General features: G+C 46.7%; 1 protein-coding gene across 1 annotated transcript in view; it reads left to right on the top strand.

Annotated features, from left to right (window-relative positions):
- LOC140687383 (trafficking protein particle complex subunit 9-like) overlaps positions 1 to 13,786 on the top strand; it is a 136,848-nt gene that overhangs the window by 82,930 nt on the left and 40,132 nt on the right. The window contains exon 4 of the mRNA XM_072943819.1: positions 4,534 to 5,105. Within this exon, the coding sequence (XP_072799920.1) occupies positions 4,544 to 4,900 (357 nt within the window). The 5' untranslated portion in view covers positions 4,534 to 4,543 and the 3' untranslated portion in view covers positions 4,901 to 5,105. The remainder of the gene's footprint in view (positions 1 to 4,533; positions 5,106 to 13,786) is intronic.

The following is a 13,786-nucleotide window of genomic DNA, read 5'->3' as shown; positions in this document are numbered from 1 at the left end:
CGGCCACAGCTGCCAAGGGCCAGGTGTGCCCCTACCACCTCTCACCCAGCCGGGATCCCCTCAGTCCGCGGCTGGCGTCCCCTTCCCCTCTCCCGCCCGCGAGTCCTCTCCTCCCTGGCTTCCTCTCCTTGGCCGCCGGCCCGTTCACGCCCCTGGGAGGGCTGTGTCCGGGCGGGCGGGGACTGCGGACCCGGACGGGGTGGGGGGCTGGGGCTGGGGCTGGGGCTGGCCTCCGAGCAGGGCTGCAGCCCGCGTCCCTCCCCTTTCCCTCCCCCCGGGGCAGCCCTCCTCTCCCTTTCCCGCTCCCGGAGGACCAGCTCAGTGGCCTGGGCACTGCTCCCTGGGCTGAGAACCTCCGGCAGTAACGCCCTGCTTCTCCAGTTGGAGTCGGGAAAAGGGAGCCTCAGTGCTGAGCGAGCTTCTGTCTCCTCCCTCAGTTTTTCTGCTGCGGGTAAGTACTTTTAACACTTTCAGGTGTTATCATGGCTGTGCTTGTTGATGTCACGTGTTTTTATAGTGAGAGTGATTACAGTGGTGAAAGCAGGCCTTGGTTCTGTTAAAAATGAGCTGAAGGCATGAGGCTGTGACATCCTCCTTCCTTCCCTCTCCCAGGGTGAAAGGAGTGATCCTCGATTTTAAAAAGATAGTTACAGTCCCTAACTAGCCCAGCCCAGCTAGTGTGTGTTAAGAGGAACAGCACCACCAGAGGCCTTGGAGACCCAGGGATATTGCAGTCCTAAAGAGCTCCTGGCACAGTTTGGTTTGTTTTGGTTTTTTGTTTTTCTTAAATTGTGTGATAGACTAGTGGTATAAACAGAAAAATAATTGTCAAGAAATATTTCTTCATGTAACAGTGTTATTGTGATATAGTTCACACACCATGAATTCCATCCATTTAAATGGTACAATTCAGCAGCTTTTAGCATATTCACAGTGGTGCAACCATTATTATTCCAGAACGTTTTCATCACTTCAGAAAGAGTTGTGGAAATGAATGACCTATCCACCCCTCCCCAGTGGTGGTTCTAAAGAAATTTCTTGGCTATTCCTGATCATAAATTAACTTGTTACATTCCAAGAAAAATCTGGTAGGAATTCTAATCAGAATTGCAATGAATCTGTCTATGAAAACTGGAAGAATTAATGTCTTTATGGCATAAACTTCTTCTACCCATGAATATATCTGGGACCCTATCTTTTCATCTGTCCAGAGCCTGGCCCATGGGAAGTCCTCACTACTTGTTGTACTTGTGAATGATGAGATTCTGTACATCGTTAGTTGCAACTGTAGCCTTTCACAGAAGAGAAAAGTAACCTCAGTGAAGCAAGTGACTCTCTGATGGTCAGAAAGAGTGACAGCCAGTGCTGGAGTGATCCAGTGGACTTGGTGCTTGCAACCAGAATTCTCCACCACATACAGTTAAGGGGAATAGAGTGTTCTTTTATTTTTTCTTAATGGCGTTGCTTTTATTTTTACTTATTTTTTTAAATTCTTTTTTATTTAAGTGTAGTCAATTTTCAATGTTAGTTTCAGGTGTACAGAAGAGATTCAGTTATAAACATATGCATATGTATATATATGTTTTAGATTGTTTTTAGTATAACTCATTACAAGAAATTGAATATAGTTCCCTGTGTTATACAGCAGGTCCTTGTCATTTATTTTATATTTACTAATTTGTATCTGTTAATCCCCCCTTTCCTGCCTGCTAAACACAGTTTACTTTCTATGTTCATGAGTCCATTTATAGGAGCACCGTTTTTCCTAGTAATATATGCTCTTTGGCTGCTTTCAGTTTCAGTAATTCCATCTTATCTGTGGGTGCTTTTATTCTGGTGGCCTTTATGTGGTTTGCACACATGGTAAAAGAGATCTGTATTTGGGAGAAATTCAGGCCTCTGTAGTCCCTGGTACAGAGTGCCCACTGAATTGATGCTTAAACTGGGAAAAAGGCACAGTAAATTTTGGAATTTCAGCTATGGTTGAGAATTCCAGGGTTCTATAACCTGTTTAGACAACCTTAATATTGGCTGCACCCATACTGGGTAATTTGGTGGAAATTCATGGTATGGTGGTGTAGAGACAGGGAATTGTATGCTTCTTCTCTTTCTGTTTTATTACACTCATTCTCCTGGGCCTCCCAGATCCTCCCCCAGAAGGGCCCAGGGCTGACTTGGTGCTGCGATGAGGCAATATTTGTTAATAAGGCCCTTTCCTCTTCTCATCTGAGCCTCTGGTTCTTTCTCTGCACAATAAGCGCTTAGACTAGATAAATACTTTTCAGTTTCTTTTAAAGCCATGTTTCCTTTGAGAAACAGAAAATGCAAATCTCTCCTCTCAGCCCAAACCTTTAGATTTTGATAAGTCCTCCAAGGAGTGACATAGCTCTTTGTGGAAAATGAATGTGATTGTGCTCCCAGGTGAAACAGAAAAGACTCTTCAGAGATTGATTGCAGGGAGAGGGCAGGAAAGGGGCATTATGTCACACTTTCTAGTGTGAGCACTGGAGCAGGGGCTTGGATTTAAATATGGTGACTGACGTGGCCTCTCTCTAATCTTGTAGAATGTGATAAACTTCTCTACCTCAGTTTCTTGATGTGTCAAGTTGGGGTGATAATATTTTAAGGCTTTTGTGAAACATTATACACATAAACCATTTGTGTCTCGGTAGAAACAAGACCTGCTAGGGATTCAGGGATTTGTTTAAAAAAAATCTTGTCCATAGCAGACTGTCTGTGTGTATTTTAAGTTCCTGGAGGGTGAGGGTGAGTCTAAAGCCCATTGTGGGACAGGTGGCCCATAGTTCTCTGTGCCCCAGATTACCCCCTCCTCCCCAGTCCTCTTCCTCAGTCCAGGATGAAGTTCCCTTGTAGATTTACTCAGAGGTCTTGTGGAAATAGCTTTTCATTTTATTGTTTCACCAAGAAGTTCTGCCATCATGATCTCTTTGGTCAGGCTTTGAAGGGCTGCCATCATGATATCTGGTAAGTATTCTATGGAATTGGGAGTTTCTATTTAATGAAAAGGAAAAAAATTACAAATAGAAAATTAGAACAAGGGTGGTTTCAGGGGCTCTTTGAAATGGACACCATTAGCTTTGTTAGCTTCAGGTGCTGTGGCCTGTTGCCACGAGGACCCATTCTCTTGCTCTGAAGTTGGAGGTACCAGTGGGTTCAGTGGGAATGATAACTGAGTGTATCTCATGGGCTGCGCATTGACCTATTTGTACTGTGTGTTCCTAATTTGAGACAGTGAGCTCACCTAACCTCAATAACCTCTTTAAAAAATTAGACTTTTTATTTTGAGATGTAATGTAGATTCCCATGTGGTAGTAAGAGATTATATGGAGAGGGCTTATGGATCCTTTTGCCCAGTTTTCCTTCATGGTTCCATCTTGCAATGGTGAGGTACAATTCATTACTGACTCACTAACAATTTGAGGTTTGTGTTATTGCCCTCATTTCTATTCATGATTAAACTGGGGCTTAGAGAAGCACACAGGCCTGCCCAGGTCACCCACATTGTTAGTGCAGAGTAGGGTGAACGTGGGCTTGGGATTTCCAGGCAGTACCATTATGATGGTCTGTGGCAGGGAGCAGCATTCACTTGCTTGTTTATTCATTCATTCAACAAACATTTATTGAGTAAACTCTGTGGGTCATATGCTTTCTTTGGCTTATCTGATTATTCATCACTACTGAGAATCAGGCAATGTTTATATTTTTTAATCTGAGAAAATTAGCTCTGAGAGGTTATAACCCCCCGAAAGGAAGTATAGCACATTAAGGAGGGATAGTACATTTGTACAGTCACCTCTTTTTATGCAGGTGGTACCCTAGACATTTTACATTTGCAAACATCCATAATTCAGATATATTCTTGTAAGGCAAGGATTTTTTTTTTAATTGAAGTATAGTCAAGTTTACAATGTTGTGTCAATTGCAAGGTGTCTTTTGAGTTTTGAATTAAAAAATACTTTTTCAGGAGGGTAATTAGGTGTATTTATTTGTTTCATTTTTTAAAATGAGGTACTGGGTTTTGAACCCAGGACCTCGTACATGGTAAACATGTGCTGTACCACTGAACTGTATCCTCTTCCCCTAGGCAAGTTTTCTTATCCATTATTATGAAGCTTAGGGGATCAAATAATTTGGATAGAAATCCAGATCTTTTGATCCTACTGTGGTCCTTTTCTTTATATTCTGCTGAAGGGGTTTGAGGAAAGCATTTTCTTTGTTCATTTATTATTCAGCATTTTTGAGCAGTGACTTTGCATCAGGGCCTTGCTAGGTGCTTGGAAATACAAAATAAGAAATGACCCTTCTCTGCAGAGGCAGGAAGCCTAGACCAAAAGCTGGGTAATATGATCCGAGATACATTAGCCATGTGCAGACTCTGAGGACAAACTGTACCCCCGGATTTGCTTTGGCTTCCCTTGCCTTCTGGCGGGTACACACCAGGTCACAGCAACCCAGATGGGCCCGTAGCACACAGCAGATTATGTACCTCGATCTCCTCACCCCTCTCGGCAGGGCCAGCAACATGAGCATCCCTGACTACGTGCAGTGTGCTGAGGACCACCAGACTCGTCCCGTTGTGGTCCAACCAATGGAGATCATCTCAGAGGAGAATTTCTTTTGCATCTATCAGCTACTCACCTCGGTGAGCCATATCAGCCCATGCGGCTCCCAGTGGACATTCTGTATCCACTACAGGCACCACTATGTGCCCGAGAATGGGTGGAGCGTCTTCCAGACACACCACAAAGTCGTGGGCCTTGTCACCATTACCAACTGTCTCTCTGCCAAGGCCTTGGAGAAGCTGCACGTGCAGAGGGGCTGTATGGCACCCCGCTTAATGACTCTCAGCTCTCTGTCTTTGTGCTGCATGGGGAGGTAGCCGAGCAGCTGTTCACCGACGTGTCCTTCAATCTACGAGGACTGCAGGGTGGTGGAGAAGAGGATCGAGGACTTCACTGAGTCACTCTTCATCTTGCTCAAGTCCAAGTGGCTGGATGGTGGCCACAAGAATTTTGGGGCAAGATTCCCCTCCTCTGCATCCCGTTTGAGAAGGAGGACTTCATGGGACTGGACACAGACAGCAGGTAAGTTTACCTGGAGGCCAGTCCACCCTGGCTTTGTGCCGGATTTCTTCCCTACATCCAGAAAGGGATCAGCAAGGAAGAATTCTGTCTTGTAGCCAAGGGGAGAGGGAGGTGCAGCCTGCTGGTTTACAGATATTTCAAAGTGAATCCGCCTTTGTTTCAGAGAGATCATTTTAGGGTTAGTGTGGACACTTACTCCCGCTTTACAGCCATGACCATGGTGGGACCCCTGGGGTTGCTGTCCAATAAAGTAGCCAAAGCCACTGATGCTAGGAGCACTGGGGAGGAGGCTGGACTGAGCTGAGATATGCTGTAGGTCAAATGCACATCAGACGCTGAGGCTTGTCTAGCAAATGTATATAAACTATCTCTTTACTTCCTACATTGATTACATGTCAAAATGATAGTATTTTACATACAGTTGATTAAGTAAGATCTGTTCTTAAAATCAGTTTCTAGTATTTGTTTTTTGTTTGTTGGTTTGTTTCTTTGTTTACTATTTTAAACGTGGCAACTGGGAAACTTTCTTTACATGGCTCTCATTTCATTTCTGTTGGGCAGCCTGTCCTGGGACAGTCTCATCCCTTTTGGATGAGATGCTTAACCCCGAGAGGCGGAACGAGGCACTGGTTGAGCTGGGGCTGGAGCCCGTGTCTCCTGCCTCTCAGGCCCAGCACCTGTTCAGCTCAGGCAGTCTCTTCCTGCCCGACAGCCACCATGCCACGTTAGGACATCACAAACACCGCCAGGGACTTCCGAATGAACTCCTTATGCAGGGAAAGGCGTATCACGGTTTTTGGGACAGAGCAGGGAAATGTTCATTCTCAGTTTGTCCCTGTGATTAAGTCAAAGTCTCCACTTTGCCTCGGAAGTACAGACGAGCTCTTTTGGGCTGCCTACCCCCCCACCTTCTGCTCTGTTTCCCGGTGTATCTATCGTGCTGTCCCTCGGGCAGAAGAGGGTGAGATGTCTTTGCCGAGAAGTGGTCCCCCTTTGCTGGGGAGAGTAAGAGAAGCTGTGTCCCCCCGTCCTATGGCCTCTGTCCTTGTGTCTGGAGAGGGCTCATGGTGGTCCCACAGGTGACGGTCCGAGAACCTGGCACATGCTGCTGGGCCCGCCGTGAAGGCAGTGCTCTGTGATTCTTGAACTTACCTAAGATCAGATCCTACTTTCTGGTTGTTGGTAAGTTGGAGGAGAAGATGCTTGAGAATTGATAAAAAGAATGTCTAGACCAGCCCTGTGAGTGAGAAGAGAAGTGGACCCGAGTCCCACCTGCGAGAGCCCACCTAGCGGTTTCTGGATGAATTTTCTGTTCCTCCCAGATATACCTGTATGGCTTAAGGAAGGGGAGAGGCTTGTCATGGCCATGATCTGTGCTTGTCCTCACAGGGCCCTGTGATCTACATGCCCGCACTCCCCTTCTGCTTCTTGGGGATGTGCTGGTATGTTTAGGAGCCTGGGCACTGCTGAGGGCATAGCTCCCAGCACCGTGCTACCCCGAGTCTGGCTCTGTTCACCTCACCTGTCAACACCTGCTGAGGCCCCAGGCATTAGTCAAGGTAGGTGCATCGGTGCAACGTAAGCAGGGACCACCTTCTCCCCCTGGACAGACTGGTGAGTGAGCAGTGGAAGACTTGAGCCCTGCCCCAGCCCCCACGCCAGTGCCTCCTCTTTTGTCATAGGAGGCACTGGTGACATTTTTACTCAACAAATGCTTGTCTCTGAGTCTGCAGAGCCACCAAAGAATGCCAGCTTGTTTTTGTCTTTTGAAGTCTGCCCTTAGGACTTGGCAGAGTAGCCGAATGTGTACTTAGCCCACAGTGTTTGACACTGTCACCATTGATTACCCAGAACCTCATGTACCAGGCATGGCTCCCGGCATCAAAATACAGCAGCGCATTAAATCTCCCTCCTTGTGGGTCTGTCTGTCCTGGTACCATAAGAGCTCAGCCAGCATCTGAACGTCAGTGAGATAACGCGGCCAGTGAGCTCAGGTCAAGCACATTCTCCTCCAGTCACTTTTACCACATTGTTGCTTTTAGTATTCCACAGTCATTAGTTTTTTAAACAATGCTTTGGTGCAGGAGCAGAGCCTAATTCTCTCCTGCTATTCTTGGTGGAAGTGAGTAAAAGGGTCCAGAATGAAATGCGACCACAATTTGTAGCTCAAAATCTGCCTAGACGCTTGTAGGTGGAATTTGGGTTAGGGGCGCTGACCACGTTGGGGTCGTCTGGCAACACCACTCCCCTCAGGCCCCTGCTTTCCCTGGAGCAGGAGGTGAGGGTGGGTTTCACCATCCCCGTGTCCCTGGCCTCACACACTCACGTAAATTCTTGTACATGCTGTCAAAATCATTTTTGTTCTTGTGTGTTTCTAATTTTCTTGTCTTCATCTTTTCCTTTTTCTTTATTCCTTTTTCACTTGTACTGCCCAGTGAGCATGTTGTTGCATCTGAAAATGTGGGCTGTGCACATCCTGCATTGGAAATAGCCAGATTGCCATCCGTGCTGTCTCAATCATTTTAAAAAACAAAAACTTAACAGCTGTCTTGATCCATGCATTATCCTCGTCATTTTGTATTTTCTTAATTTTTGGAATGTTTACTTTGTCTGCACATTACCCACTGGTTTTTGATACCTGTTAAAATCCTTGCTTTGAGGAACCTGTTTGGTCCTCCTTTTATTTGGTGACAAATGCGCCCTTATTAAATTTGTTTCTTTGTTTTGAAGAAGTGAGATGCGAATTGATTTAGGCGGCTGCTGAGGGATTCTTTTCATGGAGTATTTAAACTTGGAAAGTCAAAATCTGCGGCAACTTGCACGATTCCTGCTTTTATACAAACGTGCTCGGCCCACGGTTCCTGGCTGTCTCTGTGTGACGTGCGTGACGGCGCTTCCTGGCCGGCGGTCACTGGTGAGGAAGTGGCCGGCTCGGGGGTGAGCATCTGCAGGGGACGCTGTTGGAGGAAGCAGTCACCGTTTGGTTCTTTAATTTTTTTTTTTTGCATTCAACTTCCCCGTGACATTTACTTTACTTTGCCTTCATAAAGGGGCCGAATTGGGTCTAAAATCCATGCCACTATTTTGTTCCCTTTACGAGGCTGGTTTTTCTGAGTATCAGGACAACATGGCCTTCTCCTAAGTAGCTGGCTCACCTGGATCTGTTGGACACAGGGACAGCTAAAAGGGCCATAGCTTCCTCTCTGCTTCAGCCAGTGGGCATTCAGAGCTGGGTCTGTGGTTTGCCTCAGCAGCCGTGCAGACCTCCCTACCCAGGGATTTACTTTTAACCCATGTTGGTAGTAAATAGCTGAATCCGTTTCTGTTGCAGCTGACGTTCACCACTGACGGCCGTGTCGTTAGTTTGTGGTAGTCAGTCTCCAACACCCCAGACAACCGTGAAGGAAGATGATTTGGCCGACCTAGGACCCTGGATTCTCACCCCTACCCTGGTTCATCTCACCCGGTGGAAGGGTGTGGCCTCCACCATCATGCTGACCATGAGGCCTTGTTTCCATTTCATGCTCTAGTCCAAATGTGGACACTTCATTTTTCACTGAATTTGTCTCACTTGAGACAGGCCAGAATATCTGAATGAGTCCATCACATTCTGGGTGGTGAACAGAACAGAAGTAAGTGTCGCAAGTAGATGGAGTCTAGGCTGTCCGGGTTGGCAATTGCAGGCTGGGATCTGTGATGGCCAGGCTGTACCCTGGACACAGGCCTTTCCCGTGGCTCCCGTGAGCCCAGGAGTTGGAGTGAGAACAGCTTTGCCTGGGTTCCCTCATCCTCATCTGCTCACTTTCAAGTGTTTCTGCTTATTAGGAGCTCCCCCAGACCTCAGGCCCTTCAAAGCTGAGACCACGGGAGAACCTTGAATCCCTTCTCCTGGGCCTTCTGTGTGAGAATCCAGTGCCTTCTGAGGTGGCCAGTGGCAGGAGATGCCTCCCCCGCCGGGGAGCACCCTACGGAGGACTGTTATTCAGTGCACCATGCTGTGAGCTTGTGGGGTTCCGGCCATGGTCCCTGCAGAACCACAATTGAGATGGACTTATTGTCATAAATAACAGGACTGATTGCAGGGCAGGGCCGGGGGGAGGGAAGAGTGGAAATTGAATGTGACCTCAGACAACTAGGTGGGTGCTGGGGCTGTTACTAAAATGGGGAGTCTGGGTGATACCTGCCTGGAATCGAATTCCAGAGTAAATGGTGGACATGAGGCATTTTTAAGATGCCATTATTCATCCAAGTTAGGACTTCAAAGAGGCACTCGGGTCGATGAGCCTGGGGCTCAAGTGAAGGAGCCGGACTAGAGATACACGTTGGGAGTCGTCATTCTTAGCTGCTGTTCACAGCCTTGCATGTGAATTAGATCTTCTCGAGGGCTGCAGACTGAGGCTGAGGGGGGGCAGGGCTGTGCCTGGGTTGGAGGAAAGCCCAGACCATGCAGCTTTGGTGTGTCAGTTAGCAGCGTTTGCCATTTTCAGAGCAATGCTATTTATCCTTAAGGGGCCAGGGGGTGGGCAGGGCCAACCAGGAAGAAATCTGCAGGGAGGGTCTTGGCCACATGTGCGTCTTGGGAAGGTGCAGAGGCTGCAGGGTCTGGGAGGGTAGAGTCCTCAGAAGCTGAAGTTGGAGTGGGGAGTGGGGAGAATGTAGTCACAGTCACCTGTGAGGGAGGGAGGGAGGCCTAGGGAGTCCCCACCTTACCGGACTCTCTTTCCCATGAACAGAAGGCAGTCAGACAGAGGATCTGAGGTGAGAAGGGATGGGCAAAGGGAGGGGAGCCAACCTGGAGAATTGTGCTTGGAAAGTTCTGGAGTAGTCTCCCTGAGAAATAGAGTTAATTATACCCAGACTCTTAAGAACATTGTTAGTGACTTGTAAGGAGGCAGTTGTTTTTCTGGCCTCCTAAGGGTAAGGCATGTATCCAGGGATACACAGAAGATACGGGTAGTCTGTTCTGGGGGCTTGATCGTTACCGGGGAAACAGTGCAAGTTTAAAGGGGGAGAAGGGCAGCGGAGGGAAACTAGCCAGGCCCCGTGTCAGGTACCAGTCGGCCACCCTTCTTGCGTGTTGCATTCACATCCATGCCTCCCAGGTGGGCGGTGGCAGCCCCCTTTTGCAGATTGGGAAGCCTTCTCAGAGGGGTTAAGGAATTGGTTTGTTTAGCGGCTAGTAAATGCTGTAGCAGGATTCAAGCATGGCCTTGTCAGACTTCAAGGTCATGTTCTCTCTACTGTTTCCAGTACTTCCCTGTTATTCCTGGAATGGTGAAGTGGGTCAGTTTTGGAGCCTTTCAGAAAAAGTATGATTTAAGTGCCTCAGGACTGTTTCACAAAGCTCAGCGTTCTTTGATGATTCTGAAGCACGCAGTGCTTTTCGCCCCACAGAGGTAACGTCTAACTCCTTTGAAGATGACGTGGTTGCAAATGATGTACAGGTGCAAAACCAGACTTTGCAGCTTCTGAACAGAAACTCTCCAGTTCTCCCTTGGTCAGCTTTCTTCCGCGGGATGTAACTGTGCTGCAGCGTAAGCCTGAGCTTTCCGTATGGAGTGAGTGTTTAATATCCAAAGTTAGCATAAAACGGTCAGATGAAGAAAACCGACGTTGACAATTTATTTTTGGGTTCCATTAGTCAAGATATACTATCAGTTAATGGCCCATATAGCAAATGAAATTCAGTATAGGACATTGCATTTCTTGCTTTCTATTTAGAGTTCTCTTACAGAATAAGGTTGCCTGCTTTGGAACATCAGCTTCACCACCACGGCACCTATCAGTGTGTTGGTGTGATTGCATTTACAGAGTGAATCTAATCTGGGCTTCCTAAGCCCCAAACACTCCTGTGCAAAATCACGGGCTGTAGCCATCTGTTAGTCACGCAAATACTTCTAAAATTATATGATTCCAGAAAAGAAAGGAGAGAGAGAGATTGCCTTTATCAAATTTCCTTTCAGTTCTAACTGCAAACTGTTGTTGAGCAGCTCTTGTTTCCTTTGGATATGAATATATACATTTCTTTGCATGTAACCTAAGTTTTGGACTAGAACACCAAGTTCTTGCTGTCCACAAGCCACAAAAATTGTAGCCAAATTGCACACGTGTGAAATAGTTTATACTTTTTTCTGAGAAAGTATCCTTGAATTTGGGACTTGGGCTGTGATTTTTGCTTTTTGATTCCCCCACCCGTCTTGTAATCTCTCACTCCTTCCCACGTGGCCCCCAAGGGTTCGTGGTCTTATTAGGAGCAGGCACCCAGTTGGTCTCCATATATTGCTGCTATAGATAGAGCCCAGACAAGACTTAAGGACATTATCAGAGAGGACTTCCTGGAAGAAATGGGCTCTAAATTCATTTGGGAGGACAGAGTAAGAGTCAGCCAGGAGAAGGAGTCAAGAATGTGGCTCAGGTCGCAGGTGCAGCCCAGGCAGAGGCCTGGAGGCTTTTGGCGTGGGGACCCGGGGAGAGTGCCCTGTGCAGTCCAGGGTGGAGGGAGCCCCTGCTGGGGAGGACACTGGAGACAGTCCGTGGTGTAGGGCTTTGGAATAAGTTGAGTTTTACTAGAACTGACACAGTAGGCAGTGAAGGGTGTCAACAGAAAGTGACCCTCAGGAAAGGTACTTCAGGTTTTGCTTCTGATATTCTACAGACAGAAGGATCGGGATGGGCGAGAGCAGGTATGTCTGTCCCTTTGAGATCCAACCCGTCATTCATTTATTCATAATACGTGCACTTCTGTGAGTATAGGGGAGAGAGGGTGTAGCCACGATAATAAGCAAAATGTATTTGCTTCTTGAGAGCTTAGCATTGTCAGAAGTTGACTTAGCCTAGAAAGCTCTAGGAAGAGAGGAACAAATTATGGAGGTTGGAGGGAGGGAAGGCTTCCTTGGGAAACAGCCAAAATGAGCCTGGAGGCAAGTGAGAGGTAGGAGCATGTCAGGGGACCCCTGAGGTCACTGGGAACCTGTGTACTGAGGTGAGGCTGGGCAAGCAGTGTCTGGGGTGGGGCTAGAACTCTAACAGGGAGCCTCTGAAGCATTTGAAGTGGGATTGATGTAATCAAATTTCTGATTTGGGAAGGCTGCCGTGGCTCTGTGTGTGTAGCGGGGATGAGGGGTTGGGTGCCACCAACTGGGGGATCATAAGAAGACCATTCACAGGCTGGAATATGGGCATCGGGGCTACTTGGGGACGGCAGGGGCAGTGTGGATGCCGGCTTTCTTTATGGGGGGCTTGTTAGCGGGGCCGCCCTAGAGGCACCTTGTGGCTGGAAGAAAACTGATGGAGGCTGCCAGGTGGACTTTCGTCTTCTATCTTTCCCTTCCTTGTTTGATGATCTTAGCTCAGCCAACATTTGGAACAAAAGAGCTAATTTCCAGGGTTGCCCAGGACTTTGTTGAGCTCGTTCGAGTGAGATCTGATTGGATTTAGGTTTGTGTTCAGATCTGGATGTTCACTTAGCTAGAAACGTCCTGTCATTTTGATTTCCATAGGGGTTTTTATTCTTGATAAAGATTGCTTTCTTGGTGAGAGGAAATTTAAAACAGCTGTTGTCTTTTTCAAAAAAAATCCTCTTTTAAGAATTTTAATATTCAAAAGAATACGAATATATAAAATATTTAAGGAAGTCTTTGGTGTAGTTTCTTTGCTTTCTGAGCTAATGTGAAGTTAGAGCCTTTGCATTACTTAATAGCACATCCTTGTCAGTATTTAAAGAGCTGTTAGTGAGCGCCCCAGGTCCCACCTCTCAAAGAATCGTTAAAGTTTGCTCTGAAATAGTGAGGTCATAAAAGTCTTGTTTTCAGAAATCAAACGGTTTTTAATACACAGCATAACTCCATTTATAAAATAATAATAATTTCAAAACTAAGAAAGTGGAGGATAAATGATTTTTTTAAAGCCTAAACATAAATTTTCTTGTGCTAATGTTGCAACTGGAAATTTTGAAAAGAAAAATCCTACTGCAATATCATCTATTTGGAATACATATATGAGTTTCACGTTTGAAAAGTATCTGCACAGTGGTTTTCGAAGTCAGGAGCATTCCTGCTCAGATACTTGCAGTGATGGTTGCTGGTTTTCAATGGAAGAGCCTAAATTTGCCTTCTTAGCTTTTTGGTTTTTTTATAGTGAGAGGGTTGAGTAGTGCTTTGCCAGCATGATTTTGGGGCAATTTGAGGGCAGATGTCGTGTGCCAGCAGTGAGAAATTTCCATGCATTTTATTTTCTGGACATCACCAGGGCACATGTGGGGTTTGTGCCTGCAGGCTGGAATGCTGCAGGACTCCCTGATCATTCACCTTTATGTCCTGGAGCTGCTCCGGTCAGTGAATGATTTTCTGTGGCTTGGAGATAATGTGGTCTGATGGAGATGATCAGATGTGCAGTTAAAATGCTATTACTTGAAATAAGAGTAACCTAGAAACATTTCTCTAACAATACAGGATGAGGGAGGAGGATTGGCTGAGCTGCTTGCAGTGGGGAGTCTTAGTTGACTCCCTCACCGTGACTCCTGCCAATATCCACCCCAGCCCTGCACGGTAGTCCTGCCGAAGCAAGCAAGCACTTTGCTCAGAAACACACTGAATTTCCTTGTGCCTCTCTTTGTTGGATTTTTTTGAAAGCACATTTTGCCCCTTGCTTCAATGCCATCCATGCTAGTCACCTCTTACACT

Source organism: Vicugna pacos, chromosome 19 (assembly GCF_048564905.1).
Source record: "Vicugna pacos chromosome 19, VicPac4, whole genome shotgun sequence".
NCBI classification, from domain to species: Eukaryota; Metazoa; Chordata; class Mammalia; order Artiodactyla; family Camelidae; genus Vicugna; species Vicugna pacos.
Note: the sequence above shows the minus strand (reverse complement) of the source record. Positions and strands in the feature narration are given on the sequence as shown.